This window comes from Octodon degus, unplaced genomic scaffold (genome assembly GCF_000260255.1).
Source record: "Octodon degus isolate 3935 unplaced genomic scaffold, OctDeg1.0 scaffold00362, whole genome shotgun sequence".
Lineage (NCBI taxonomy): Eukaryota > Metazoa > Chordata > Mammalia > Rodentia > Octodontidae > Octodon > Octodon degus.
The window spans coordinates 781,577-809,415 of NW_004524938.1; the positions used below are offsets into that span (position 1 = coordinate 781,577).

Sequence of the window (27,839 nt, forward strand, 5' to 3'; positions counted from 1 at the left end):
GTGATTCTCCTGTTTTCAGCCTCCCAAGTGCTGGGATTAGGCACGTGCCACCAAGCCCAGTCTCAGTCGCCGTCTCAGTGCGCCCTGCAATTGGGGCCAGCATGGCACGTGGGGGATCAACCCAACCCGAGCCTCTGCTGTGTGCATAAGCTGGCGGTTTAGTCCACTGAGCTATCGGGCCTGCCCTCATTTTGCTCTTCTCTTATGGAAAGGACACTTCTGAAAGGCTGCCACTTTGTAGTTTGCTTACTTTTGAGACCCTACCCTGTGCTCTGCTGTGAGTCACCAAATACTGACTTGTGTTGGGTTTCCTTTTTTCTTTTCTTTTTTTTTCTTTTCTTTTTTTGACATTTAGTGCACTGTTTTACTGAAGGATGACTTGGTCTGCCTCCCCCGCCCCGCCTGAAGTCCTTGGGGCCTTCCTTCACTCTCTGTCCACAGACAGCAACCAGAGGGCCACAATAGCTGCTGGTGGATTTTAATTTATTTTTCTTACAAGTAATTTGAAATTAATCATAGTTTTTACTCATACTAATGCTGATGGTGTGGAGCACATGTACGAAATTGTGCTTCTTAATGACCTTTACAAAGTGTATGTGACTCAGGCAGTTTTTGCTCACAAACACAAAGTATCCCTCCTCATCCAAAGTGTAACAATCCTTCACTGAATAAAAGGAACCATGTAATTCCTAACAAATGGGATATCTGAAGGAAAATTGGCATTATGGTAAAAATGCTGATAATTTTTTAATATGGTATTATGCCTTACAATGTAACTTTCTTATAACTGTGACAAAAAATTCTCGGACTTGGGTAACACTTCTCAAAAATTACCATCTTTAAATAAGTGAATTATAGGGACAGACATAGAAATCATGTTTCAACACTAACAAGTACTCCAAATAATTATTGCATCATAAAGAATATTGCAGTTGAAAGAAAAGTTATAGGAGGTCTCATCTAACCCAGTATATCATTTTATAGATGAGGCTAAGGAGGATGAAGTGATTCACCCAACATTAACCTGAAAGTTAGAGTAGAGATGGACTTGGAAATAAGTTCTGGCTCTCACTCCTTAATGCTATTTCATTAAATGGCCTCATCTCTGGTCCAGCCTTTGTTGGTTAATATCATCATGACCTTTGGACTGTTAAAAGAAATTAAATCACTTGCTTGAATGTAGCAAATGGCAAAAGTAGGTGTAAGAAAGACCAGCAGCCTTCTTATGTAGTATTCATTCATTATGCTGTCCTCGCTGCTTATATTGGCTGCCCGTCTTCCTCTTAATCTGCCCCCTCTCTTTTGTCAAATATTTAATGAACACCTGAAATATTTCAGATCAAATAATGGGGTTGCAATGTCCTCAACAGAGTTTACACCAAGTACAGTTCATTTTAAAGGAGAAAATGTGGATGGAGTTTTGATGGTGTGCGTGTTCGTAGGTTTTTCTAAAACATAAAAATTTACTGCTAAGCTCTTCCTCAGTAGTTTCAAAGCAATGTGAGGTCCTGGCTAACCAAGCCACCCAACTTCGGCCTGCTTGAGAATCTCAAGGCAGCGTTCTTACTATTTAGTCTCCAGACTATTGACGAGAGGCTTATCCTACAAATTCTTCTTTGGGCACTCTTGAAATGTGTACCTCGCGTATGCCAGGGTAGCCTCATGTTGAATTTTCTTTGTGTGTGAAGGACAGCATGTTCTTTGCTTCGCCGATAGCACTTTCCCACATACACTCAGGGAAAGCTTTTTTCTCCTCTCAACAGGGCTCAAAAGTCTTGACTTGAGTACTTCAGAAATAGGCCTGGTTTATACTTTTATAAAAACAAGCAGAGTCTGGACAACCTCACTCTTGGAACAGCACAGATGGCCTGAGTTTCCCAGAGGCAAGCAGATGAGTGGTGCTTAGGAGAACACATGGACTCGCCTCCCTGCTCAGCAAGGCTAGGGACTGCTCAGTCTTTCTCTGGGGAAAGGAAGGGTGGTGTCTTCAGCAAAGAGGGTTTGGTGTTCACTGGAAGAAAAAGCTGCTGGCGTGTGCAAGGTGAGATGCAGGAGCTACAGCTCAGGATTCTTAGATGTCCTGTCCTATACTCCCCAGGGCATAAAAGTAGTTTTATCTACTTCTTTTCTTGATGCAATATGCTGGCAATTCATATGTACATTTAGAAAATAATTAAAGTGATAATTAGGATGGAAAATCTTGGACCTGGAGCTAGGCTGATGTCCTGAGCATGCTGCATTTACTAGCATTCATTGAAGTTCACTAAGAGCAACATTTTTTTTTTTTTTTTTCCAGAAATGGGGATTGAACTCAGGTCTTTGTGCTTGCCAGGGAAGCGCTTATTCCACTGAGCCATCTCCCCAGCCCCAAGAGCAACCTTTTTGAAAAATGTTTATTAGTTCAAGTTTCTAGTACATAATGATGACATTTCTTGTAGGGAGTGGGTACATAACCAAGAAAAACCTCTGTACCTCATCTTTCTGTCCCTAAGAGCCAGAGGCTTGCCCTGTGAAGGTCTTGGTGTGTATGAAATTTGCTCAACCAGCGTGTGTCAGGGCAAAAGAGTGGAACTGTGTCCTCCCTCCTGCCCTACGCTGCAGAATCACAACAGCTTCTCTTCTGGGCTAGGAAAGACAGTGTACACTGAACCTGTATTTTAGGTCTAGGGACTTTTACTCAACTTTGTATCTCTTTAACGATGCATCCTTTTCTCTCAGCTCTTTGTCTTTAAACGGTACTTTAATCTCAAATACATAACTATCATTTGGAGTAACAACTTTAAGACCAAATAGATTACAAGATGGCTGAGTATCTTACTAAAACTGTTACTGATGTTGTCTGTGCATCTATTAGAGGTATTTGACAGCATATTACAGTGGTTGTAGGAAGTGAGATGACATACATGGAATAATTAGTAAATATGCATTAATTTTTCACTAGAGGGCATATTTTATTATCATAGGTAATCTAGGTAGTACTTAGAACTGAGTTGGCATTAGGGAATCAAGCAATGGTAGAAATTATGGCATTATGAATTTTAGTGGCTTATGGGAACCTTCGCGTTGAGCACAGTTTCTGGAAACCTTGCAGAACATTTCTCACATTTTCTTTCATCATTTGGCCAAGATGTTTGGGAGTAGGTAAGCAATGTGACCCCCCCCAGCGGCAGCGTTTCTTGTGTCCTGTCTCCCCCGGGCTCTGCCATGATCCTGTGAGTAATTGAAGCTTTAGTTTAGAAAGTAATATTCTAGTGTATAGGTACAGCTTATGTGGATGAGACTTGTGAAAGTTATACTGCACTTGCGTTAGGTAACAATTAACTATTCTGCCATGTGCCTGGTGTGTCCTTCAGAGTAAACAATCTAATATAAGATTAAGGTTCAACATGTTGGTGCCTGAAAATTTAGTTTTTCCTAATTAAGAGGAAATGTGAAGAATGAGCATAAGTAAAATATGGAACTGCCTTGGGGTCCTTTTGTTGGGAGTACCTTTCAGGTAGTGTAGAAGTTGGGATTGAATTATTTTAATTAAAAAAATTTTATTAGTACATTTTTTTCACTGCATAATGATTACATTCACTGGGGGAGGTTGGTACTTGTAGTCAACTCATTTAAATTCTTTTTATTTCTCTTTCCCCTCCTATACCTGCTTGTGGCCTGGTTACATCACTTTCCTTCTTTGATCCTTAGCTTACCTGCCCTAAGTTGGAAGATGTACCTAGAAGAATTCATATGCACCACTTTATCCTGTGGCTAGGACTTCGGTTAATGTGTGCTGGTTATTTCTTTCCTTGACAGCTCAAAGCATTTGCTATGCAGACATCATTTGATTAAGGGCTTCCAAGGTCGAGGTGCGTGGCCAGCCTGAGATGTGGTTCTGCCAACAAGACTTTCAGGGGTGCTTGCAGCTTTTTTATTTATCCAATTCATGGGTTTATTTCTGAAATGGCCTTTTTCCCTCTGGGTTGCAGTACTCGGGCTTTCACACGGAAAGATCAGAGTCGGACCACGACAGCCAGTGGGGCGGGAGTCCCCTGACCGACGCGGCCTCCCCGCAGCTCCTGGACGCGGCCGAGCGCCCGGGCTCGCAGCACGACGCCGCCTGCGCCTACCGCCAGTTCTCGGACCGCGGCGCGCTCTGCTACGGCTTCGCGCTCGACCCCGCCCGGCTGGTGGAGGACCGGCACTTCCACAGCCAGGCGTGCGAGGGCGGCCGCTGCGAGGCGGGCAGGTACTTCCTGGGGGCGCCGCAGGCCGGCAGGGAGCCCTGGTGGGGCGCTCGCGCGGCGCTGCCGCTGACCAAGGCCTCCCCGGAGAGCAGGGACGCCTACGAGAGCGGCGCGCACCTCGCCTCGGTGCACCGGCTGCACGGTAAGGGCTGCTCCCCTGCGCTCGCAGCAGCCGAGGGACCCACCGAGTCCGAGCGTGCTTTCCACTTAAAAATCATCCCCTCCCGCGTCCTTCTTTTAAAAAAAGTGGAATTTGCAAGTTTAATGAGCACAGGTCAAGTCTACTTCGCTTAAGTTATTCTGATATTGTTTGCTAAATATATTTATGCCAGAAGAGAAAAAAAAAATACAAAGAATAGAAATTAAGTGAAAGTAAATTCTTCTCTGCAGAGTTTGTAGTATGCACGCGTTTAATCGCTCTGTATTATTCTCTTGCGTATCCCCTTCCAGGAAGGCGTGGGGGTGTTACGCAGTGAGGGCACAATAGCAGTTTGCGGGAGGCCAGTCTGTTCTGCGGTCTGTCACTTGTGTGATAGATTCTGCCTCTCAGAGAATTAAGGGCCCATCCCCCTGTAACTAGACAGCCCCGGGGCCCCTGTAGGTCAGAATGGAGTGGTATGTGCAAATCACAGAGATTTTCATCTTGGTATCACCTTTATGAACACAGAACTTTCTTATTGCAAATTTTTTTCTTTGTTCATTTCAAAGAAGAGCCCACTGTGCACTCCAAGCTGCCATGCAGCGGGTCCTTGAAAACCTCCCCATTTTACTAAACATTAGTAAAAGATTGATCTGAAGGCCCTGGTCTTACTCTTCTTGCCTAAAGGATGTGAAATGAGCTTTAGACAATGTTGTCTCCATCCCTGAAGTCACCTGTCATATGCCACCTACACACCGGTGGCTTTCTCTGAGGAATTTTAATTTGTGCCCATCCTTGCTTTTTTACTTTTCTGCTTTTTCTTTGACTAAACAACCTGTTTTGAACCAAGGAACGTTCAGTGATCTGGTACTGGAGACTCAGGGCAAAGGGCAATTGCTTGCCCAAAAGCGAGGGAAGAGCAAGTGCCTGCTTGGCCTGCCGGCTCCCGGAGAGAATATTAGGAAGAAAATGAAAGAACAGAGAAAAGGAAGACATGAGTAGTGTGATCCAGGGCTGCTCTGCCAAGAGAAGTAGTGTGCAGGTTTCAGATGACCCTACCTACTTTTTTTTCTTTCTTTTTATATTGACTTCAGACTGTTTTGAGAATAATTTGGCTTATGAAATAATTGTGGACACATTATTCTTCTACATTAATTCTCTTTCCTTGGTTCGGAGCAGATTGTTATTAAAATGATTAATATTTATTTATTCTTCACCTTATTTCAGAAGTAATCCAGGATACTTGAGATTTTAGATGATTACCCCTAGAGCTGATGTGCCATTACATTTGATAAAGTTTTAGTTGTATTTTTAATTAGGACAAGATACATCCATATCTCTACCCATTCATATATATATATGTATATATATACACACAAACATATGCATACACTTTTTAACCCTTACTTGACTAAAAAGACAAACAGATACCTGACCCTATTTAAGATATATTGAGCAATATTAACATTTTCAATTTGATTTATTTTGAATAGAGAATGTAATTTAGCTTGTGTAATTATTTTCCTGAAACTTAATTGAAAGTATTTTCTCTGCATCTGTCTAACATTACCCTGCTCTAGAAAGCATAAATCGTGTTCTGTGTATTTTATTTTGTGACTTGCAGCTGGGGAGGTCTAACAAGATGCCTAACTGGGGAAGCAGATATATCTCCAATTTACTATTTCACTAATCGGCACATAGAACCCAGGAGCAAGTTTTGTCTTCTAAGATGTTTGTTGTAAAATTCACCTGCCCAATACTGATTTAAATGTAAACTTCAGTATAATAATTGACACCATCATATAGGCCTGTGCCTGTTTCAAATATTGGTATATATATTTGAAAATGAAAAAAAGGTTTATTTTAATAGGAAAAAAATGTACTTCTTTTGGTGATTTATGTGACCACTTACTTTTGCTCTTTTTGCTTTCTAGGGCGAGGTCACTGGGATGAAGATAGTGTGGTCAGCTCTCCAGACCCTGGGTCAGCCAGTGAATCAGGTGACCGATATCGCACGGAACAGTACCAGAGTAGCCCACATGAACCTAGCAAAATTGAAACTCTTATAAGAGCTACCCAGCAAATGATTAAAGAAGAAGAGAACAGATTGCAGCTAAGGAAAGCGCCCCCAGACCAACTGGCTTCCATGAACGGAGCAGGGAAAAAACACTCTCTATGTTTTGCAAGCTATTCACAGCCCCCACCAACAGGCGAAGTCTGCCACAGCTCTGCCCTGGCCAACACTTCACCGTGTGACCACATCCAGCAGAGAGAGGGAAAGATGCTGAGCCCCCACGAGAATGACTATGACAACAGCCCCACTGCACTGTCTCGGATAAGTAGTCCCAATTCTGATCGCATTTCAAAATCCAGTTTGATCCTAGCGAAAGACTACCTACATTCGGATCTGTCTCCTCATCAGACAGTGGGAGACCATGCTGCTGTTTCTCCAAACTGCTTTGGCTCTCACCGGCAATATTTTGATAAACATGCATACACATTAACTGGATATGCCCTGGAACACTTATACGACAGTGAGACCATTAGAAACTACTCCTTGGGCTGCAACGGCTCACATTTTGATGTAACTTCCCATCTGAGGATGCAGCCAGACCCCACACAAGGGCACAAGGGAACGTCTGTTATAATAACCAACGGAAGCTGATGTTTTATTCTTTAAGAACAACTTGGTTCTTCGAGGATCTCTGAAATATATTTATAGTTTAATACCCCATTACCAGCATTTAGTATGCTGCAGATTGTTAGGATAACAATTACTGGGTATTTGACATGTGTTCTTGTGAAATTAAGAAAAAAATAACACTGACTTTCAGGATTATATACAGGGAGATAACATGAACACATAAATGGCCCCTCTAATTATATGCAAACCAGAATAGTATATTTTGGAAGGAAAAAATGCTCATGTAGATCAAGCAAATGTATACTCCACATGAAAGGGCTGATGAATGCCATTGCATTGTGAGGATGCAGTGAATTCCAGGCACTCAGGCCTCTGTTCACAAACATCTAAGTACACTTTACATGCAGAATTAGAAAACATGGACCACACATATGCCCCAAATGGGTACCTTTCTTTAACTTTACCACATTAAGGTTCTTAAATAAATTTCCATTCCCAACATAAGGAAGAGACAGACCCATTTTATAAGCTGACTGCTTTCTAATTCCAGCCCATTTGGTTCAGACGTACGTTAGAGAATGGGTTCTGGCCATGGTGTGAGAGTGAGCTTTCACCTGGTATCCATTTCAAGCAATCAGGAAGTGGTGATTTTTCACGTTATTTTTGAGCTGGACAAGGACAAGGATTGCACTGACGTAGCAGTCAGGGTTTTTCTAAGTAACAGCATTGAGATGTTGGGAGATTCATCAAAAATATGGGATGCTCAACTGGAAGCCAGTTTAGTGAAGACGGAAAGACCAGAGACAGAGTGGAATTAAATGACATCTCAAAACAAACAATTTAAGGCTCAGCATAGATAAACAATATATTTGGGGCTTGCTAATAAAACCAGTGAAACAAAACATCAATTTCCCAAGAAAAAAGGTTGACAAGTACAAAAGTGACTAAAGAAAGCCAGTGAAGTGCTACATGACAGCAGTGTAAGTGTTTGAAAAGTTTTCAAAGCACAGATGTGCCAGTGTGTTAGCATGTGGAAAGCCTCAGGAGAGAATCTAAGATAAAAGCCTACGCAAATAAGCAAGTATTTAGAAGGGTGGGAGGAATGGGAGCTTTGGACTGAAGGAACAGCCAAATGTTTATAGACAAAGAACAAACTTGTTGTTACAGCCGTGTAGTACTAAGCAGTAGTCTGGGTTAGTCAGGGGTAGTTCCAATGAACTTTCTCTCAGATCCAGCCAAAATTTAGGTGATAGGAAATTTTGAAAGGGAAGAAAAATAGTAACATTTATTTAATGTGAGGTTCTCCAGTAGCCAAAGTAAAATGATGTGAATGATGAGAGAAATTTCAGTGATTAGCTTTCATAAGGGTCACATTCCTGGAAAACTTTCCATACTCCAAGAAGGGAATGCACTGAAAGAATGTGACCTATAATTTGGAAGACAGAACATGACATTGGACCCATAGGGATTAGTGCGATAATTTCAACATTTAATATGGCTGTTTGAGAGTTCATAGCTTGGTGACAATCCGCATAATAATATTTTGAGAGGTGAACGCCAGGTTGATTGTACATGAGCAAAGAAGCTATATACAATGAAATATCTTTCTTGGGAATGACAGAACATTTGCCAGTGTAGATACAAAAAGGGTGACGTAGGTGAGAAAGGTAGTAGCTATTTATTTTCAAAAATATTCAAAGTACAATGAAAGTGAAATTTTAAACTACACAAGAAAAGTTATTGAGTAATTTTGAGAAAATTACTTGTGAGGATCCCTGGAAAATGTCAAATGTCTAGCAATTTACATCAAGCAAGGTTTTAGGAAAGCTAAAGATTTTGCAAAATTGTGTAGATGGATAAATGTTTCAGAGATACAAAGATTAGATAAGCATGACCAATTTGGAAAGGAAATCCATACTGATGGCTTGTATTGATGAACACATTCAACCAAGTATATCAGCAGTAGATACTGTAAGAAAAATGGAAGCTTGAACACCAACGACAATGAACTGATAATAAAAAAAAGACAGTTATTACTGGGACTTCAGTGACATTTTTTATATGGCAAATAATTAGTAGGAAGAATAAATTACAAACTCCCCAAAATAGGGTTGATCAGGAGGAAGAATTTTTTTCTTAAAATGTTATGCTCAATATTTTAGTGGAAGAAAAAATTAACTAACTTAGTTTCTCTTTTGATCCTGGGATTTGAACCCTAGGACTTCCTATTGAGCTATACTCCCCAGCCCTTTTTATTTTTGAAACAGGTTCTTACTCACTGGTCTAGGCTGGACTTAAACTCCTCATCCTTCTTTTTTTTATTATTAATTTTATTGAGAAAGAAATAACAATGAGACAGTTTCAAACTGTAGTAGGACAATTACAATAATTAACACATTCTTAGTCTCCCAAGGAGCTGGGATTGTAGGTGTGTGCCACTGCACCTGGCTTAAAAACGTTGATAGATGACCCAGTTTAAAATGTATCACCTTGTATTTAATGTACTGAATGTCAATAATTTTTCAGGTTGCACGTGATCCGTTACAGAGTCAGTGTTGCATACCTTACGTTTCTCACTGTGGCATGATTATTACTGAATGTTCCAAAATAAATTGGCATTTTATGACAGATCAGTTTCCTACTGTTCATGTAGATGTATAAAATATATTTATAGTTTACTTTTTTTCTGTTCAGGAGCGTACTTCCTCATAAGGATGATATTATCTGTGTCTCAAAAATGTAGGATGTAAGCTAAATATGTTCCCAGTAATTAATCAATTAAAAATTAAACTGGGTTTTGTGAGGGGGTGAGCTAGGGTCTCACTCCGTAGCTGTGGCTGGCCTAGATCTCCTTGTGTGCCCCAGGTTGGCCTCGACCTGGTGGCGATCCTTGTGTGGCTCTGCCACCATGTCTGGCTATATTGGCTTTATTTTTACCCTTGACCTCCATAATTGTGCTAAAATGCTGAGAACTATGACCCTTGAGTGAAAGAGTGAAATCCCATAATGCTTCTTTATGGCACTTTGGGCATTCATAAAAATGCACTGTATCCAATTATACTGCTACGATATGTACCAGTTTATTATATGTCACTAAGCTCATGTTTTTCAGTAATAGTAAAAACGTATCTGTTGTCCATTTTGTCTGTTTTACCCAATTTAAAAATTTGGATGTCCAAAATGAAAAAAGAGTAGTTCCCAATATTGCTTGGGAAAATTCTGTTAAAATCATTATTGAGACTATATTGATTTGTTGATTTAGTTTTGGATGCATGACATTAAGATCACAGCTGCTACAGTCCAGACATTTAGGTGTGCTTCAGCCCCTAAAGTTTTTTTGGCATATTATGCTGAATCTAATATGCTGGATTTTCTAAACTGTAATTGCCTGATACAAGAGAATATGACAGTGTGGATGGGACATTCACAATGAGACAGGATGTAATAAGTGACTTGTTTTCAGTGTTCATACAGAAAGACTGCTTATTGTTTACCGATTGCATTGTTCCAGCGCTAGGATACTGCTGCTGGGTACTGTTCTTAACTCTCTCTGCACCACGCTGCCACATGCTGCTTCAGGGCAGAGAGCCCCACTTAAAATAAGTTGTAATGGGATCTTGTAGAAAAGGATCACATGTTCCATTTCTTTCTTTCTCAAAATGACAGATGAGGATCAGTTCTAATACAAAATTGCTTGGAAAATACCCATGGATATTTTAAAATAAAATGAAAGAGCCCCTCCCCCAAGACCTAGACCAAATAATTTTGCTAGAAGATAATACAGCTCAAGAGACACTCAATGCAGATTAGGTATTTTACAGCTCTCTTGGTCTCTTTTAAGAGCAGGGCATTATTAAGAAATTCAGTGCAACCTGTTAGCACCAGTAGTACTTGGGAGTGACAGAGTGAACGCTGATATTTAGAAAACTGAGTATCTGTTTGAGAGTCAGTCACCTTGTCTGGTGGAATAGCTTACGCTTGAATACAGTCCTGATTTAAAAGCTCAGATGCCCAGATTTGCCCCCCCTAGTTCACTTAAACCATAGAGGTAGGCATACGTCTTCTGTTCAGAATGATTAAATAAATGCCTCCAAATAAATTATTCAACTTCCATGCAAATGTCATTTTTGTGAATAGGACTATAAGTCTAAGCAAAAAAAAAAAAAAAAAAAAAAAAAAAAATCAGCTAGTTCCTACTGTGAAACAAACTGGATAAAGCATCATTCTAAATTTTAAATGAATCCCAGAACACCTACGGACTTGTGAAAAAGATAGACATAGAAAATGTTCTTGAGGAACACTGTTGTGCGGTGCCCATTTCTTGTGTGTGGAGATTGCGTGGGCAGTGCTGAGGGTGAGACTGTACTCACTTCCAAACAGGTGTGTGCGCAGGGTTCCTTAGCTAAGATTGTATGCAGAAAAGCTGCGCACGCACCGCCACCCCCGTATGGTTTTCTTATCATCTTCGGAATTAAAAATGTGCCATATCCAATTTTATATGCAAATCGCTCACACAAGAAACCCTCCTTGATCATTTCAAACCAAACATTTGTAGTTTTATTTATGGCAACTTTGCTGCGTGGGACTTTGCTTTCCTAACCCTAGATGGGAACCGTTTGTCTGAATTTGCTGACCTGACACATTTAACCACAGTTAAATTTTCACCTAACAATCCTCACCTCATTTCAGAAGAAATGAAATTGGCCTGGAAAAAGTTTTAGCAGTACTGTAACTTTTTTTTGTCTTTTTTTTTTCCCAAGGGAACTATTTCAAAAATGAAACATAGGAGTAGATGCTTCAAAAAAAGAGAAAAATATTTTATGTTCGCTTTTTGACTGAAATGCTATAAAAAGGATTATATTTGTGAGAGAAGATACTGATTGTCAATATCCCAAATACCATCTTGCAATGTATAGTTTTTAGTGATACTGTAGAATAAAGCTGTAATTGGAACTTTTACTTTGGAATGTAAAGTAGAAAATATTAGCCATGTCAATGATATCTTGCAAAGTGTTGCCATTTATAATTATTTATATTGTAAATAGCTTTCTGAAGTAAATTTGAAGTTAATGTGCATAAAATGTATTTATTATGTGAGGATTTTTTTTTTTTGGTTTAAAATATAGTTACCACTACGCAGTTTGAGTCTGAATTATTCATTTAAAGAAAAGTCTTTGTCAGACAAAACTGACTGTCCTAGAAGACGAGTTCTGTAAAGAAACAGGGCTGCATTTCAGCTTTAGATTCTGTTGGAATGGGCACCCCACACACACATGAATACATGAGAGGCTAAAGAAGAAAAGGCAGTTTAGCGGCATAGCAAGGTTAAGCAATGGGTCGGAGGTTTTTAGGCTGGTAGACAGTTTTTAGTGCCTCACCAAGACATCCTAAATAGCCTGCTGCTTCCTCCACTTTACTAAGTAAAACATTTGAAAGTATAGATTGCATTTTTAGTATCTGAGAAAAAAGAACATTGCTAATATATGACAAATTAGTTTGCTGTTCAAGAGCACATAAAATATTCTAAGTGATTTTTTGCTCTGGAATCTGAGTTATTTTTTAAACTCAAAATTAGAAGCTAATGACAAAGAAAAATATATTTCTTTCTTTTTTTTGTTATTTTAGGACAGGGTCTACAGGGTCTATAGGGTTTCACAATACAGATCAGATTCATAATGATCCTCCTGTTTTCAGCCTCCCAAGTGCTGGGATTACAGATGTGCGCCACCAAGCCCAGTCTCAATCACTGGCTCAATGCACCCCAGGGGCAAGGCTGGCAGAGCATGCAAGGGATCAAACCTAGCTGCTGTGTCTGCTTAAGCAGGTGCTTTAGTCTGTTGAGCTGTCTGGCCAGCTCTAGAAAAATATATTTCAATAGGTTTTTCTTAAGCATTTTCATATTTCCCTTCATGTTTTTTTTTCTCCAGAAATTTCTGTTGGCCAGTTCAACAGGTATACACAGCATCTTTTCTATTTATTGTTTATTTTATTTTATTTTTTACATCTTTATTTATTGATTTGATACATGTCTCACTATGCACAGCTCAGACTCATAGTGATCCTCCTGTCTCAACCTCCCCTACCCTGGGATTACAGGGTAATCCCAGTTTGGGGGCCCACAGGGCATGTAGTACAGGGGATCAAACATGGGTCCTTGCGCTTGCCAAGCAGGAGCTTAGACTGTTGAGCTATCTCCCCTGCCCTAAAAGCATCTTTTTAATTCATTGGAAATGGTGCTTGTATTTCAGAAAGCTTTTTTAACAAAGCCAAACTAAATATTAGAATTTCATTATATCATAGCACTTACCAGATATTCCCCAACATGATGTTTTAAGATACTTTTTTTAGTACTTTTGCCCCAGTTTTTATTTTTATTAGTTCTTTTATTCGACAATTAAATTGTTGTCACCTACTTTGTTTTTCAAAATAACTACCCTTGGAATTTAATCTACAATTTATTGAATATTGTGAGCCTTCATTACTTTAGTGGTACCTCAGTTCATGAACTTAATTTGTTTTACCATTTTGGTGACAATGATAGTGCTTGTGTTTGTCACATGATGCAAAATTCTGTGGAATGCTTTTGTTTGAGAACTGAATTATTTGAGAACAGATGTGCTTGTGAACTGAGGTATTACTCTATAGCAAATAATTGAGATGACTGTTTTGGTTCAGGTTTTTGGAGGTTTCAGGCTGTAAGCTGGTTGACTCCCTTGCTTGTGGGTGTGAGGTGAGGCAGCACATCATGGTGGGGAGCGATTGGGAAGTGATGAAGAGAAAGCTGAAGAGGCTTTCTGAAGAGGCTACAGAGTCTCACTACACAGATCGGACTCATAATGATCCTCCTGTTTTCAGCCTCCCAAGCGCTGGGATAACAGGTGTGCACCACCACGCCCAGTCTCAATCTCCATCTCAGTGCGCCCCAGGGGCAGGGCCAGCACAGCAGGCCTGGGATCGAACCCTGGTCCCTATGTCTGCCTAAGCAGACACTTTAGTCCACTGAGCTATCTGTCTGTGTTGCCCTTTTTACTTTTTGTTTTGTTTTGTCTTGTTTTGTTTTGTTTCCTGTTTGGATAAAATCTAGCCAGAGTTCACTCGGCCAAGAACCAAGATGTAACAGCAATAACTGCTTTAGGGGCTTGGCTTTAATGTGTCTCTGCAGACACACTGTGCATTTTCTTTATCTAAGGGGCTGGTTGCAAATAATATGTTATGAGTTTCCTTCATTTGAAGGGAAGCTGTCTGCCTGTTATCTGGGAGGAAGGCTGCCCTTCAGGACAGGGATGATGTCTGAGTTGTTTTGAAGCACTGAGGTGCATGTCCTGAGACCAGTCTGTGGCTGGCTGGCTTGGTGGTCACGGTGACCCAGGAACCCAAGATAGCCTTCCAGGCCTATTCGGCTATCCAGGCCACCGGCCTCTACCTTATAGTGTCAGGAAGACCCTCTCTGGTGCTCCTTGGCGTGCTCTATGCATTGTATTTGCCAGTGGAATTAGACTCAGGATGGCAGAAATAGAAAATAGCCCCTGCTCTGAGAGTTTAAAAATAATCCCTACTTTCTTTGGCTTCCCAGGTCAGGCTTCTATGTGGGGAGTAATTCCATATGGGACTCTCACTTGAGTGAACCTTAAAGGGAATCTTGGCAGGGTCTTGGAAGCCATAAGGAAACCATTCTCTGTTTCTGATGAGTATTTTCTGATAGCTTTGTTTGGTATATATCTTTAAAAAAAAAACCTAGAGTCTTTTATGGATAAGGTCTCCACAGTTCACATGGGAATGGATAATTGGGATCTAATGTGAGAAGACACCATCCAGACAGTAATTGAAGCTCATTATTCGGTACATTTCCACATTTCTAATTTCCAATTTGAGCCCTGTGTTCGTCGTTCCATTAGTTAGGCTAGACAGAGCTTGTCTGTGCTGGTGCCACGCCAAAGTTATTTTTTAATTTAAAAGGTCAGAGGAACATCCCAAATGCACATTTGTAATTCTGTTAAATAATTAGAGATTGTTGATTGCTAAGAAATTTCTTTTCAGGGTGGGGAGGAAAAGCAACTTAACAGGTTTTTCTGCTTATATGCATTTATTAGTCATAACTTTCCATTGCTTGAACACCTGCATCTGCTATGTAATGAACCATGCCAGTTCTCCTATATAAAATTAAAATATATAGACGGTATCTTATTGTAAGACATAGATTGTCTTATTTTTCATTAGAATTTTATTTTATTTTGAAGAGTAAAAACAAAATCAAGAACAAAAATCAGAAACAGGGTAACATACAACAGTACTTATGTTACAGATTTTCAAGACGAGAATAGCTGACTAACAACGGTTGATATATTATCTATTTTTATTGTCAAATCTGCTGTTCAGATTAACAGATATAGTTATGTAAGATCGGACAGATGATTGAATATTACTGCTTGTTTTCAAGAAATCGTAACTATTTGTTCTTGTCTCTCCTTTTTATATTCTTTTCTTAAAAGTTGATTTTAAAGAGAGTATAGTAATAATTGATATCACATTAGAAACGACACACATTTAGAAGACCAAGATGGCAAGTATGCAAGCATGATTTTTGTATTACACATTGCTCTCCTCAATGTGGTTGCTTAGTTTGCAGACAGCCGCATACAGAATTGGTCATGGTGAAAATCCTACACATTAACTGCCTTACACGAAGGCTGAGGTGGTTGTACTAAGCATTTCCATCAGTTTTTTGAATGTCTCATTTTTGAAATGGGTTTTCCTTTCATGAGTGCTGTCGCTGTACCCAATATTTTGTCCCAAAGTTTCCATGATGGTTTAAGAATTCTGTCACTATTCCATAGCTTCTGTACTGGTTTATGGCCAGGATTTTTTCTTTAGATATTTGCTATATAGCAATTTTTTTTTTTTTTTTTTTTTTTTTTTTCAGAACCAGGGATTGAACTCAGGCCCTTGCGCTTGCCAGGGAAGCGCTTATTCCACTGAGCCATCTCCCTGGACCGACATTTGCTATATAGCACATTGCTCCAAAATTTTACTTTTTCCCCACGCTCTCCCAATCTGCAGAAATCATTTTACTTCAGACACCACCTCTAAAGGATAAGAATATATATGGATTCAGTGGTACCTCGGTTCACAGACAATTGTGGTCTCAAACAATTTGGTTCTCAAACAAAAGTGTTCGACCGGATTTTGCTTCCATTTAACTCCACATCAGGTGACAAGCACAGCCGCAGCTGTCGTCCCGCTCGGACACAAACACGGCCGTCTTTCCTCAAATCGTAAAGCAGATTTAAGTTGGTGAATCGCGACGTCATTGTGTACGGTTTTATATATGTACACGTGTTTTTATAGCTGGTGTATCCCACACACGCTATCCTTCAGCTCTCACACCTAAAAATGTGTGACATTTCAAAAGAATAGGATTGAGGTCAGGCATGACATGTGACACATTTCAAAAGAATAGGATTGAGGTCAGGCATGTAACTTTCTCCTTACAGACGAAGGTCCTCGTCTCCCGCCTTTCTGGCCACTCGCAGCCTTCAGCTCTTCCACAGCTCTCTTCACTCTTCCTCTCATTTCTGACTCGTCTCACTTCCTCTGGATATTTAAGTACAGCAGTGTTCTGACGACCCCTTCTGTCACACTCGCACGTGCTCCTTGCACACATGCACGCGCTCTTTGCACACGCGCACGTGCTCCTCGCACACACGTGTGTGTTCTTTGCAGACAGCAACGCTGCCCTCCCCTAGGAGCCCCGTCAGGTCCCCGGAGCCTCACTGCCCCCGAGCTAGTCGTGGTTCCGTCTCACAGCAGCTGTTTTAAATCTTAAGAGCAACACAAATCCTACTCAAGGTTGAGGAGAATGTGCTTTCTAGTTTTTGCCGTCCCGAAATAATTCAGTATCTCTTTCCAGCATTTCAAATCTTCCCCCTTCTTTTCTGGCTGCTTGTCTCATGGAAGAGGACTCTCTATTTAAAGAGCACCTTCCCGTTCAGCAATGCTGATCCGCTGAGAACGTTAACCCTTCCCTTCCTTCCTTTTTTTTTTTTTCCCATAATTTTATTGAGAGATGAATAGCAATGAGACAGTTTCAAATCAAATTGGTAGGACAGTTCCAATAATTAACACATTGCATACTTTCTTCCTAGTGGTTAATTGCTGTACAAGATGCAGACATAATATCCTATTTCAAACACTATTAGAACAAATCTCTCTATTCATTAAGAGAATGTAACTATATATCTATCCAAACCATTTTGAATACACAGATACAAAATGGACATTCATCTGTATCCCCTTTTTTGTTTAGTTACTTCCTTTGAATATTATAGGTGTGTCAACTCAGCAAAATATTCTAAAAGAGTCCAGTAGCCCATAATAGTATTGGGTCTTCCACTTCACTGGCAATGTCAGAAATTGTTGACCTGAGCTCAACATAACAGCATGGCTTTACTTCTTATACTTCATTTTTATACTTTTCTGCTGGATGGTTAAGACCACGGTAAAGCAGGACCTATGCAACAAGAGTTGTAGCTTTTGGGTCTGATAAAGGTCAGTGAAATCCCCTCAGGATTTATCCTGAGATCCTGCACCTCAGATTGTAGAACCTTTGTCAGTGTCAGCCATGTGGATGTGTCACGGCCATTGTTTGGCCAATGTGCTCTCTGTGAAAGCCTGAGAGAATGTTTTCTCTCCATGTGACTCTCCTTAGGCACACTCTACATCATCGATCACTTGCCTAAGATATCTGATATTCAGACAGACAGTGAGGTTAAGCTTAACAGCCTAGGTTGTATGGTAATAACAATAAGGTTCTCTTCTGGAGGGTTAACAACCTAAGTTTGCAGACCAAAATTAGAGAAAAAGGAGGGCTGCAAGGGAAGCCAACATTTTGGCCCTAGCCTTCCAAGGTCAATTCAGACTCAGGACATATGAGAATTTGTACTGTAACATCATGTAACTCAGTAGTGTCCCAAATTTCCTTCCTTCTTTTCTTGGCTGGTGTCTTTTTCTCTGCTTCTGGTCATGTCAGTCTCTCAATTTTAAAAGAATATCAGAGATACAAAAATCCAAGTGGTTCTTTTTTATTGATATGCAAACAAATTTGTATTTATTTATTTACTTGACACAGGGTCTCACTGTGCAGTTTGGACTCATAGTGATCCTCGTGTTCCACAATCTTGTTTTCACCCTGTTTCTAAGCAATTTCCCAATACTCTATTAATAAATCAGTCTACACCCAACACACAGGTACATCCATTGTTGCTTTGACATTTGTCTTGGGCAGGCTGTATGGCCAATGTACGTGGTTAGATGGTGTACACAGTGCTACCTCACTGACTGAGCAGTGCTATGACTGGTGACACTTGACTGGCGACACTGATGTGGTTCTTTCCTTGGGTAGAATGGGGATGCCAAAGAGTGGTTCTTATAGTGAGGAACAGAATATGTGTGAAGTCTTGGCACAGTTCTGTGAGAGTTGGCACAGTTCTGTGCACTCTCACAGTTCTGGGCACTCTCCCTTCTAAGTCCACATCTTCTCTAACTTGACCCTAAATCTGGCATTTCTAATGTTGTGTTGCATGACAGTGGTAAAAGTAGGTGTTTTAATCTGCTCAGACCTTTGTTAAATAATTTTGGATTTTTGGCGGAACAGGGGATTGAACTCAGATCCTTGAGTTTGCCAGTCAAGCGCTTATCCTACTGAGCCATCTCCCCGGCCCCTTCAAGTACATTTTTTTCCCCAGCATTTAAACTTGCTTTCTGTTAAATTTCTTGTCTAATAAACTTAGAAGTCATTAATGAATGCTTAAATTTATCAAATGCTTTTTTTTGACACTCAAAATAATAGTATATTTCTTACCTAATATTCTAATTGGAAACCTTTTGGTCTAATGTTGGAATGTTTTTACTTTCTGGACAAACCTGCCTCAAATTATTCTTATATATGTCTGTTTCAGTAACCTAATGCTTCAATTCTGAACTTTCCCCCTATATTTTCAGTGTAATCTAGTTTGTTATTTTGTTTACAGTGGATATGTAGTAGATGCTACGACTGTGTCTATAGTGTGCTCTGAACTGGATTCAAACTTCAATTCTCATTCATACTAACAATATAGACAAAGTACTTGACATTATGTCAGTTGATTCATTTGTAAAATGTGGTGTGCCTTCTCAGGTCGATCTAACATCAAATGGGAGAATGTATATGAAGTATCAGTTATAATGTTAAGAACATGGAAGGTATTTAAGAATAGCTCCTTTCCTTTTTCTCTTTCAATAGAAAAATAACCTGAATTTTCAATCATGGCAAAATTATCAAAGCAGTTCAAGAATTTTTTTAAAACAAATATGTCTGTAGGTCTTTCTGAACTGTCATGTTCTTCCTATGAAATAAATGTCAACCTTCTTTAGCTCACTCCCATCAAATAAACATTCATTGGGCCGTTCTTAATTAAAACTTTGGGAAAACTTAATAAAGTATAGATGCCAGAGGTAATCAGGAAGAAATTTATATTAAAATTATATGTCCATGTTTTATGTTTCCTACTTTAGACATCCCCCACCACACACACGCGCATGCGCACACTGATGGAAACACATGAGTTTGAAGTTTTTTGGGTTTTTTTGGAGAGGTATTTTTCTAAAAGACTTTTCCTTATATGTTCTGAAAGGCTAAAATTGATACCAATTTGTTGTCAAGAGTTCAGCAGTAATATTGAGAATTTTACGAAAATGGTATAATTGGAAATTTTTATTTTTAACAGAGAGAAAAAATTGAAGTATTTAAAACTCCAGCCTTCTACTAAATTTAAATAGTAATGCTTTTCATATACAAGAGAGCAAATTCTATTACCTATGTATGCAGCCGAATTAATGTCTGAGTAAAGCCCTCTGGTGTCATCTCGCTGAATGGTTTCAAATAGGAATACAAAGCTCCAATGAAACTCAGATGAGATAGTAGAAATTGTGACAAGGCTATTTTTGAAATGATGCTCTTAGGAAAAGCTGCTGATTGAAATCAATACCTCAAGACCTGGAATTTGAAAAGACCATTTCTGAGACCTGAGAGGGTCACTGAATAGAAGGTGTCAGTTGATGGTATTCAGACCATGTGATTGCTTTCACCAAGGTGCCCCTGTGTTTACTTAAGTGACTTGCGGGAGCTGGTGGCTGAGCATATATTGAGAAAGTCTCCCTCGACTCGGGCTCAGGGGAGGGGGAGGCTAGAGGGGACCTGCGCTGTGCTTTAAATGAGGAAATCCAGATGTGCTGTACTGGAGGAAATGGATTGAGCTGGATTTTCTATCTCATTTCTTCCATGGGGAAAACAATCTGTGGAGGGAGTGGGGGAAAGTGCACACCTTTAAGACCAAAAATCCTATTTAATACATGATAATGGATCAGAAAAAGCTTATTTACACAGATCTCCGCTAGCCTTCCCAGCTTCTTCCAAGGCACATGGTGTCATTTTCTTGGCGTTAAGTGTGAGCTTTTGTTTTTGGTGATGTCCTGGGGTGTAAAGGCAGCACAGAGGACATCGATCTAATTTCAGGTGACTTTATGTAGAAGTTGCCAGACTACTTAATTACACTGGGTAAGATTGGAGAGTATTTGATAGGGAAAACGTAGTTTTTAAGGAAGCTGTTAGCTTTTTGATGTTTTACAACAGTAGCACTAAAATTTATTTTATTAATTTTTTAATTTTTTAATTCATTTTAATGAGAAAAAGAAAATAGTAATGAAATAGTGTCAAAACAGTTTAGTAGGACATTTACAATAATTAATACATTGCATATTGTTGCCTTCAGAGTATTCAGAGGACAAGATGCAGACATGATATCTTGTCTAAACAATATTAGTACAAACGTTTCTTCTTATTGAAGAGAAAGTAGCTGTATATCTATCCTATCATATATATTTCTCTACAAAATGGTCCTTTTTAAAATTTTTTTTTTTTATTTTTGAGGAACCGGGGATTGAACTCAGATCCTTGCGCTTGCCAATCAAGCGCTTATGGTACTGAGCCATCTCCCTGGCACCTGGTCCTTTATTTATAGCTCCCTTTTTTATTTTGTTTTATCAGAGATGAATGTTCCATTGTTGTCAGAGAAGCTGTATTTGGGGAAGACTTTAAAGGACCTTTTCATACTTGATGTCAGCCCCAATATTGTAGGTACTTGAATTCAGCAAAATAACCCAATATAATTCAATAGCCCATAATAGTAGTGTGTAATCAGCACAACTGGCAATTATCAGAAGTTGTTGACTTGGACCTTTTATAGCTCAGCATAGTAATATAGCTTTACTTTTTTAAACTTTTTTTTTTAAATTTTATTCATTTATTTATATGTGTGTGTGTGGCCAGCTCAGCCCACCAGGGGGCGGGGCTGTCTGGCACGTGGTGCTGGGGGATTGAACCGCGGTCCCTGTGCTCTGCCAAGCTTGTTCTAAGTAGGTGCTTTAGACCACTGAGCCATCTCACCAGCCCCTAGCTTTACTTTTTATATCTTGTGATTACACTTTTCTGCTGGATGGTTACGACCAAGTTAATGCAAGCCCTATACAACTAAAAGTGTAACTTTTGCTATCTGATAATGTCAGTCAAATCCCCTCAGGATTTACCCTGGAACCATGTACAGCATCTTGTAGCTCTTTTGTCCATATCAGCCATCTTTTTTTTTTACTTTAATTTACAATTTATTTTACAACTTGTAGATTTATATCCACACACTTACAGTAGTTTCTGCATTACACAAGTTACAATATATTTTAAAGCATATTTCATCAAATATATTAAGACACATTTGAAAAAACACAAATATAACAATTAGTAAGAAAAATTTTATTTTATTTTATTTTTTAGAAAAATTTTAAAAAATAGCATTTGATAGGGTAAAATATGAAATTCATATCACACTTCTTTGATAGAAGAAATTACAAAATTGACAGGTCTTGTTCTAAAGAAATAAATATTTCATCCTGATTTTTTTTCTTCAGGGAACCAAGATTTTAGGATCACAGAAGCCTATTGTTACTGACTCGGGTTCCACAGGCAGCAGTGAGCAGCTGTTACCCTGCACTTCTCTGGGCAAATGCATCCTCTGCATGACTTCTCTTCCTAGAGAGGAAAGCACTGAGTAACCCAGTGAAGGCTGCATTCCTCAGATAGGTGCTGATAATACAGCGAGTGTCAGCCATCTTGATGAGTCACGGCCACTGCTTGACCAATTTGTTCTCTGTGAAAGTGTGAGAGAAGTTTTTCTCTCTAAATGACTCTCCTTAGGCACACTATACATTGTTGATCACTTTCCTCTGTGGCCCCATAATCTCCTTGATCAGAAAACTTGGGATAATACTTAGTTACAGGATGTCACAGTAGAGGTTCTCTTATGTCCTGAATCCTCACTGAGCTTGAAGGGCTAGGATCAAAATACTGGCTATCTTTTTAGCCCATCTATCTGTCTAATTTTGGTCTACAAACTTTAGTTGTTAAACATCCAGAAGAGAGGCTTATTGATACTATTATCCTATAACAGAGGCAGTTAAACTTTACATCACTATTTGTCTGAATATCATATACCTTAGACATAAAATGGAACTGCTATTTTAAAACAACTGTAGATGTTCTACAATTTAAATCTCTATTGATTGTTAAGAAACAATTACACATGATTTACACAGATATTTAGAAACCAAACCATATTCAACATTGAAGCAGTACAATCCTGCTACGCTTTGCTTTTCTTGTCCCTCGTTTACTTTTATTAACATACATTTACTTTAAAGAGAGTATAACAATAATTTATATGACATTAAAAGTAGTACACATTTAGAAGACCAGAATGACAGGTATTTTAAGCATGGTTTCAGTATTACACATTGCTGTCTGCAATGTAGTTGCTTAGATCACAGATATCAGCATAGAGAGTTAGTCAGGGTGAGAATTCTATGCATTAACTGCTATTTTCAAAAACTTGATGGAAATTCTTAGGACCATTGCCTTAACCATCTAGTTTATATAAATGTATGGTTTTGCCTCTGCCACATTTCCTAACTTCTTTCCTTTCTCTATGTTGTTTAAGTTTTCTCTTTTAACTGTGTTATGCTTTTTAATTTTTATTTCTTCTCTTGAGTTCTTACACTAGGGAGACAATATGATATTTACACGTGTAAGTCTGGTTTATTTCATTTATGTGTATGGCTTCAAGTTGTATCCACTTTCCTCTGAAGGCTTTGAAATTATTTTTCTTTATAGCTGAGTAATACTCTATTGTATAAAAACACCTCATCTTTTTCATTCATTCCTCAGATGATGGGCATTTTACTTGTCTCCAAATTTGGCTATCACAAATTGTGTTGCTATAAACATAGATACACATATATCACTCTAATATTATGTTTTCAGTTCTTTTGGGAAAATTCCCAGAAGGAGGATAGCTGGTTTGAATAGAATTTCCAGTCCTAGATTTTTGAAGAGTCTTCACACTGATTTCCATAATGGTTGTACCAGTCTACCTTCAGAACAGCAGTGGAGAAGGGTTCTTTTTTCCCTACAGCCTCTCCAACATTTGTTGTTGTTTGCTTTCTTTATTTTTATTAACTTTATTGAGAAACAAATAGCAACGAGATAGCTTCAAAACCGATTAGTAGGACAGTTTCAATAATTAATACATTGCATATTGTTGTCTTCATAGTGGTTATTCATAGTACAAGATGCAGATGTGATATCCTGTCTAAACACTTTTAGTACAAATCTTTCGATAGCCATTCTTTCTGGGGGTGAGATGGCATCTCAGTGTTGTTTTAATTTACATTTCACAAACGGCTAGTGATGTGGAACATTTTTTCATGTATTTATATGTTTCTTGTATTTCTTCCTCTGAGAAGTATGTGTTCCTCTCAGATGCCCATTTTTGTACTGGGTCTTCAAATTTTGGGACCCAAATGTTTTTTTAGTTCTTTATAAATTTCAGATAGAAGACCTTTGAGTGCTTAGTAGGCAAGATTTTTTTTCCAAATTTGTCATTTGTCTTTTCACTTTGTTGGCAATTTCTTTTGATGTGCAAATCCTTCTCAATAAGAGGAGGTCCCAGTTGTTAATTCATTCAGATATTTCCCCTGCATTTTGATTTTTGTTCAGGAACTCTTTGCCCATCCCTATGTCATCAAGATTTCTAATTATGTTCTCTTCCAGGAGATTTAGTGTTTCTGTTTTAATGTTTACATTTTTAAACCATTTTGACTTTTGTTTAGTGCATGGTGATAGATCTGGGTGAAATTTTAGTTTTTGGCATGTGGCCAGTTTTTCCAGCACCATTTGTTAAAGACGCCGTCTTTCTTCCAGTAAGCATGTTTGGCCCCTTTTTTGAAGATAAGGTGGCTGAGTGTGTTTGTAGTTGCACCTGCACCTTGTTATCTATTCCATTGATTCTCAGGTCTATTTTTTTTTTTTTTGCCAATACCATACTGATTTTATCACACTAGCTTTGTAGCATAATTTCAAGTCAGGGATTGTAATGTCTCCTCCCTGCCTTTGTTGCCCAGGCTTGCCTTTGCTATTCTAGGTCTTTTCCAGTTCCTAATAAATTTTAGGAATGATTTCTCTAGGTTTGTGAGGTATGTTGATGGTATTTTCATAAGGATTGCATTAAATCTGTATAACAATTTGTGAATATGGCTATGTTCACAATGTTGGTTCTTCCTATTCAGGAGCAGGGAATATCTTTCTATTTTCTGAAATCCTCTCCAATCTCTTTTTTCAGAGTACTGTAATTTTGATTGAAGAGATCTTTCACATATTTAGTTAGATTAATTCCTAAGTACTTCATTTTCTGCAGTGGTATTGTAAAATGTATTGTTTCTCTAATTTCTCTCTCAGTGTGTTTGTTATCTGTGTAGAAGAAAGCTATTGACTTTTGGGTAATGACTTTGTACCCTGCTATGCTACTGAATTCATGTATTAATTCTAGTAGCTTCCTGGTGGAGTGTTTTGAGTCTTACAAGTAGAGTATCACGTCATCCGAAAATAATGTTAGTTTAACTTCTTCTTTACCTATTCTTATTCCTTTATCTCTTGTCTAATGGCTCCAGCTAATGATTCCAGAACTATATTGAATAAGAGTGGTGATCCTTGTACCAGATCTGAGAGTAAAAGATTTCAGCTTTTCCACATTTAGAATTATGTTAGCCATTTGATTGTTATCACTGGCTTTTATCAGATTGAGGTAGAGGCCATCTATTCCAATGTTCTGTAGGACTTTGAATATGAATAAGTGTTGGACTTTGTTGAAATCCTTTTTTACATCAATTGAGATGATCATGTGGTTTTTGGATTTGGCTCTAGTGATACAGTGTATTACATTTATAGATGTGCATATATTGAACCATCCTTGCATCCTGGGATGAATCCTACCTGGTCATGGTGTGTGTATGTTCTCCTAATGATTTGCTGTATTCTCTTTGCTAGGATTTTATTGAGAATTTTTGCATCTATGTCCAAGAGGGAGATTGGCTTGCCATTTTCTCTTTTAGTTGTGTCTTTCTCTGGTTTTGGTATCAGTATAATACTTGCCTCCAGGAATGATTTTGGGAAGATTTTTTCCTTTTCAATATCACTGAAGAGTTTGAGGAATATAGGGATTACATCTTCTGTAAATTTCTTGTAGAATTCATCTGTGAATCCATCAGGATCTAGACTTTTCTTTGTCAGTAGGTTTTTTTTTAATTACACTTTAAATTTCATCAGCTATTATTGGGTTATTGAGAGTTCTTATATTTCCTTGACACAGTTTTGGTAATTTGTACCTTTCTAGGATTCTGTGCATTTTTTCTGTGTCTTCAATTCTGTGAGAGCAAAGATTTTCTAAATAGCTATTGATGATCTTCTGAATTTCCACAGGGTCTCTGGTAATTTCACACTTTACTGCTTGAATTTGAGTCTTTCTGCTTTTTGATGAGGTCAGCTAGGGGCTTATCAATTTTATTTAATCTTGCATAAAAGCAGCTGTTTGATTCATCAATTCTTTGTATTGCTTTCTTTGTCTTAATTGCATTAACTTTGGTTCTGATCTTTATAATTTCATCCCTTCTTTCAGCTTTGGGCTTGGTTTGCTTTTCTTTTTCTAGACATTTGAGGTGCAGCATTAGCGTATTTATTTGTTCCAATTCTCTTTACCTGATGTACAAGTTCACAGTTATAAATATCCCTCTAAGAACTGCTTTCATTGTATCCCATAAATTCCTATAAGTTTTGTTTGAATTTTCAGTGAATTATAGATATTGTTTAATTTCTTCTGTAACCCATTGGTTGCTGAGGATGGTGTCATTTAATTTCCATGTATTTATGCTTTTTTGTGGTTTCTTTTGTCATTCATTTTCGGTTCATTGCACTGTGGTCAGATAATAAGCATGGTATAATTTCTATTTTCTTGCATATACTTATGCATGACCTATGGACTAGTATGTGGTCTATTTTGGAAAATGACCCATATGCAGCTGAAAAAAATGTGTATTCAGCTGTGGTTGGGTGGAATACTTTTTATATGTCCGCTAAGTCCATTTGTCCCAAGTTCTGGTTTAGTTCTGCTACTTCTTTGTTAATTTTTTGTCTGCTTGACCTATCTTTTTGGGATAAGGTGGTGTTAAGGTCTTCTGTTAAGATTGTGTTTTGGATATTAGATTTTTCATGTCCACTAAGATTTGTCTTATACAGTTGAGTGCTCCCTTTTTTGGTGTTTACATATTTATGACTGTTACCTCTTCCTCTTATATTTTTCCCCTAACCAGTATGTGGTGGCCTTTTTTATTTCATTTGATTATTTTTAGTTTGAAGTTGAGACTGTCTGAGAACAGGATTGTTACCCTTGGTTTTTTCTGAGATGCTGGGGCATGTAGTATTGTTTTGCATCCTTTCACTTTCAGCCTGTGAATTTCTTTATGAGTTAAGTGTGTTTCTTGTATACAGAATATTGTTGGATTTTGCTTCCTAATCCACTGTGCCAGTCTATGTCTTTTAATTGGTGAATTGAGTCCATTTACATTAATGGTTGTAATTAAGATGTATTGACTTATGATTAACATATTATTTGCCTGCTGTTGCATACCTCTTTCTCTTGTGTTTAATTGTTTGCCCTATTTGGTGGGTTCTTTCCATTCTCATTCATGGAGTTGTGATCATTTTGGTCCCACTCTAATATATCTTTTAGTATTCTTTTGTGTAGCGTTAACTTGGTCATCATGAAATTCTTTAGTTGTTCTTTGTCATGGAAGTATTTCACTTCTCCATCAAACTTCAAGGAGAGTTTTACAGGGTATAGCAGTCTTGCCTGGAATTTGTTTTCTTGAAGAACTTGAATTACTTTGCTCCATGTTCTTCTTAACTTGAGGGTTTGTGAAGAGAAATCTGCTGTCATTCTGATGAGTTTTCCTTTAAATGTGATTTTTTTTCTCTAGCTGCTTTTAGTGTATTGTCCTTGTTTTGGATTTCTGGGATCTTGATTGTTATATGTCTGGGTATGTCTTTAATTGGGTTGATATTATTTGGAGTCCTATATGCTTCAGGTAACTGAATGTCAGATGGTTTCTCCACATTTGGGAAGTAGTCTGCTATTACTTCTGCCCATATTGTTTCTATATCATTTGTATTGACTCCTTTCTCATTGATGCCTATTATTCTTATGTTGTTCATCTTTGCAATGTCTTGCAGATGTTGAATTATTTTTTCCTGCATCTTAGTTGTTTTTAAGAGAACTTTTCTTACCTTTCCATTAGCTGCAACAGAGTCTTCAAGGTCTAAAACTCTATCTTCACTTTTATTCCAACAGTTTTGCCA

At 38.4% G+C, this 27,839-nt stretch overlaps 1 protein-coding gene across 7 annotated transcripts in view; it reads left to right on the top strand.

Moving 5' to 3' along the window:
* Positions 1 to 9,317, top strand: part of Sim1 (single-minded family bHLH transcription factor 1) — a 78,412-nt gene extending 69,095 nt beyond the window's left edge. For all 7 annotated transcript variants that reach the window (XM_004648216.2, XM_023708445.1, XM_023708444.1 and 4 more), the window contains 2 exons: positions 3,972 to 4,371; positions 6,303 to 9,317. In XM_004648216.2, coding sequence (XP_004648273.1) covers positions 3,972 to 4,371; positions 6,303 to 7,033 — 1,131 coding nt within the window. In that variant the 3' untranslated portion in view covers positions 7,034 to 9,317. The remainder of the gene's footprint in view (positions 1 to 3,971; positions 4,372 to 6,302) is intronic.
* Positions 9,318 to 27,839: the final 18,522 nt, after the last annotated feature.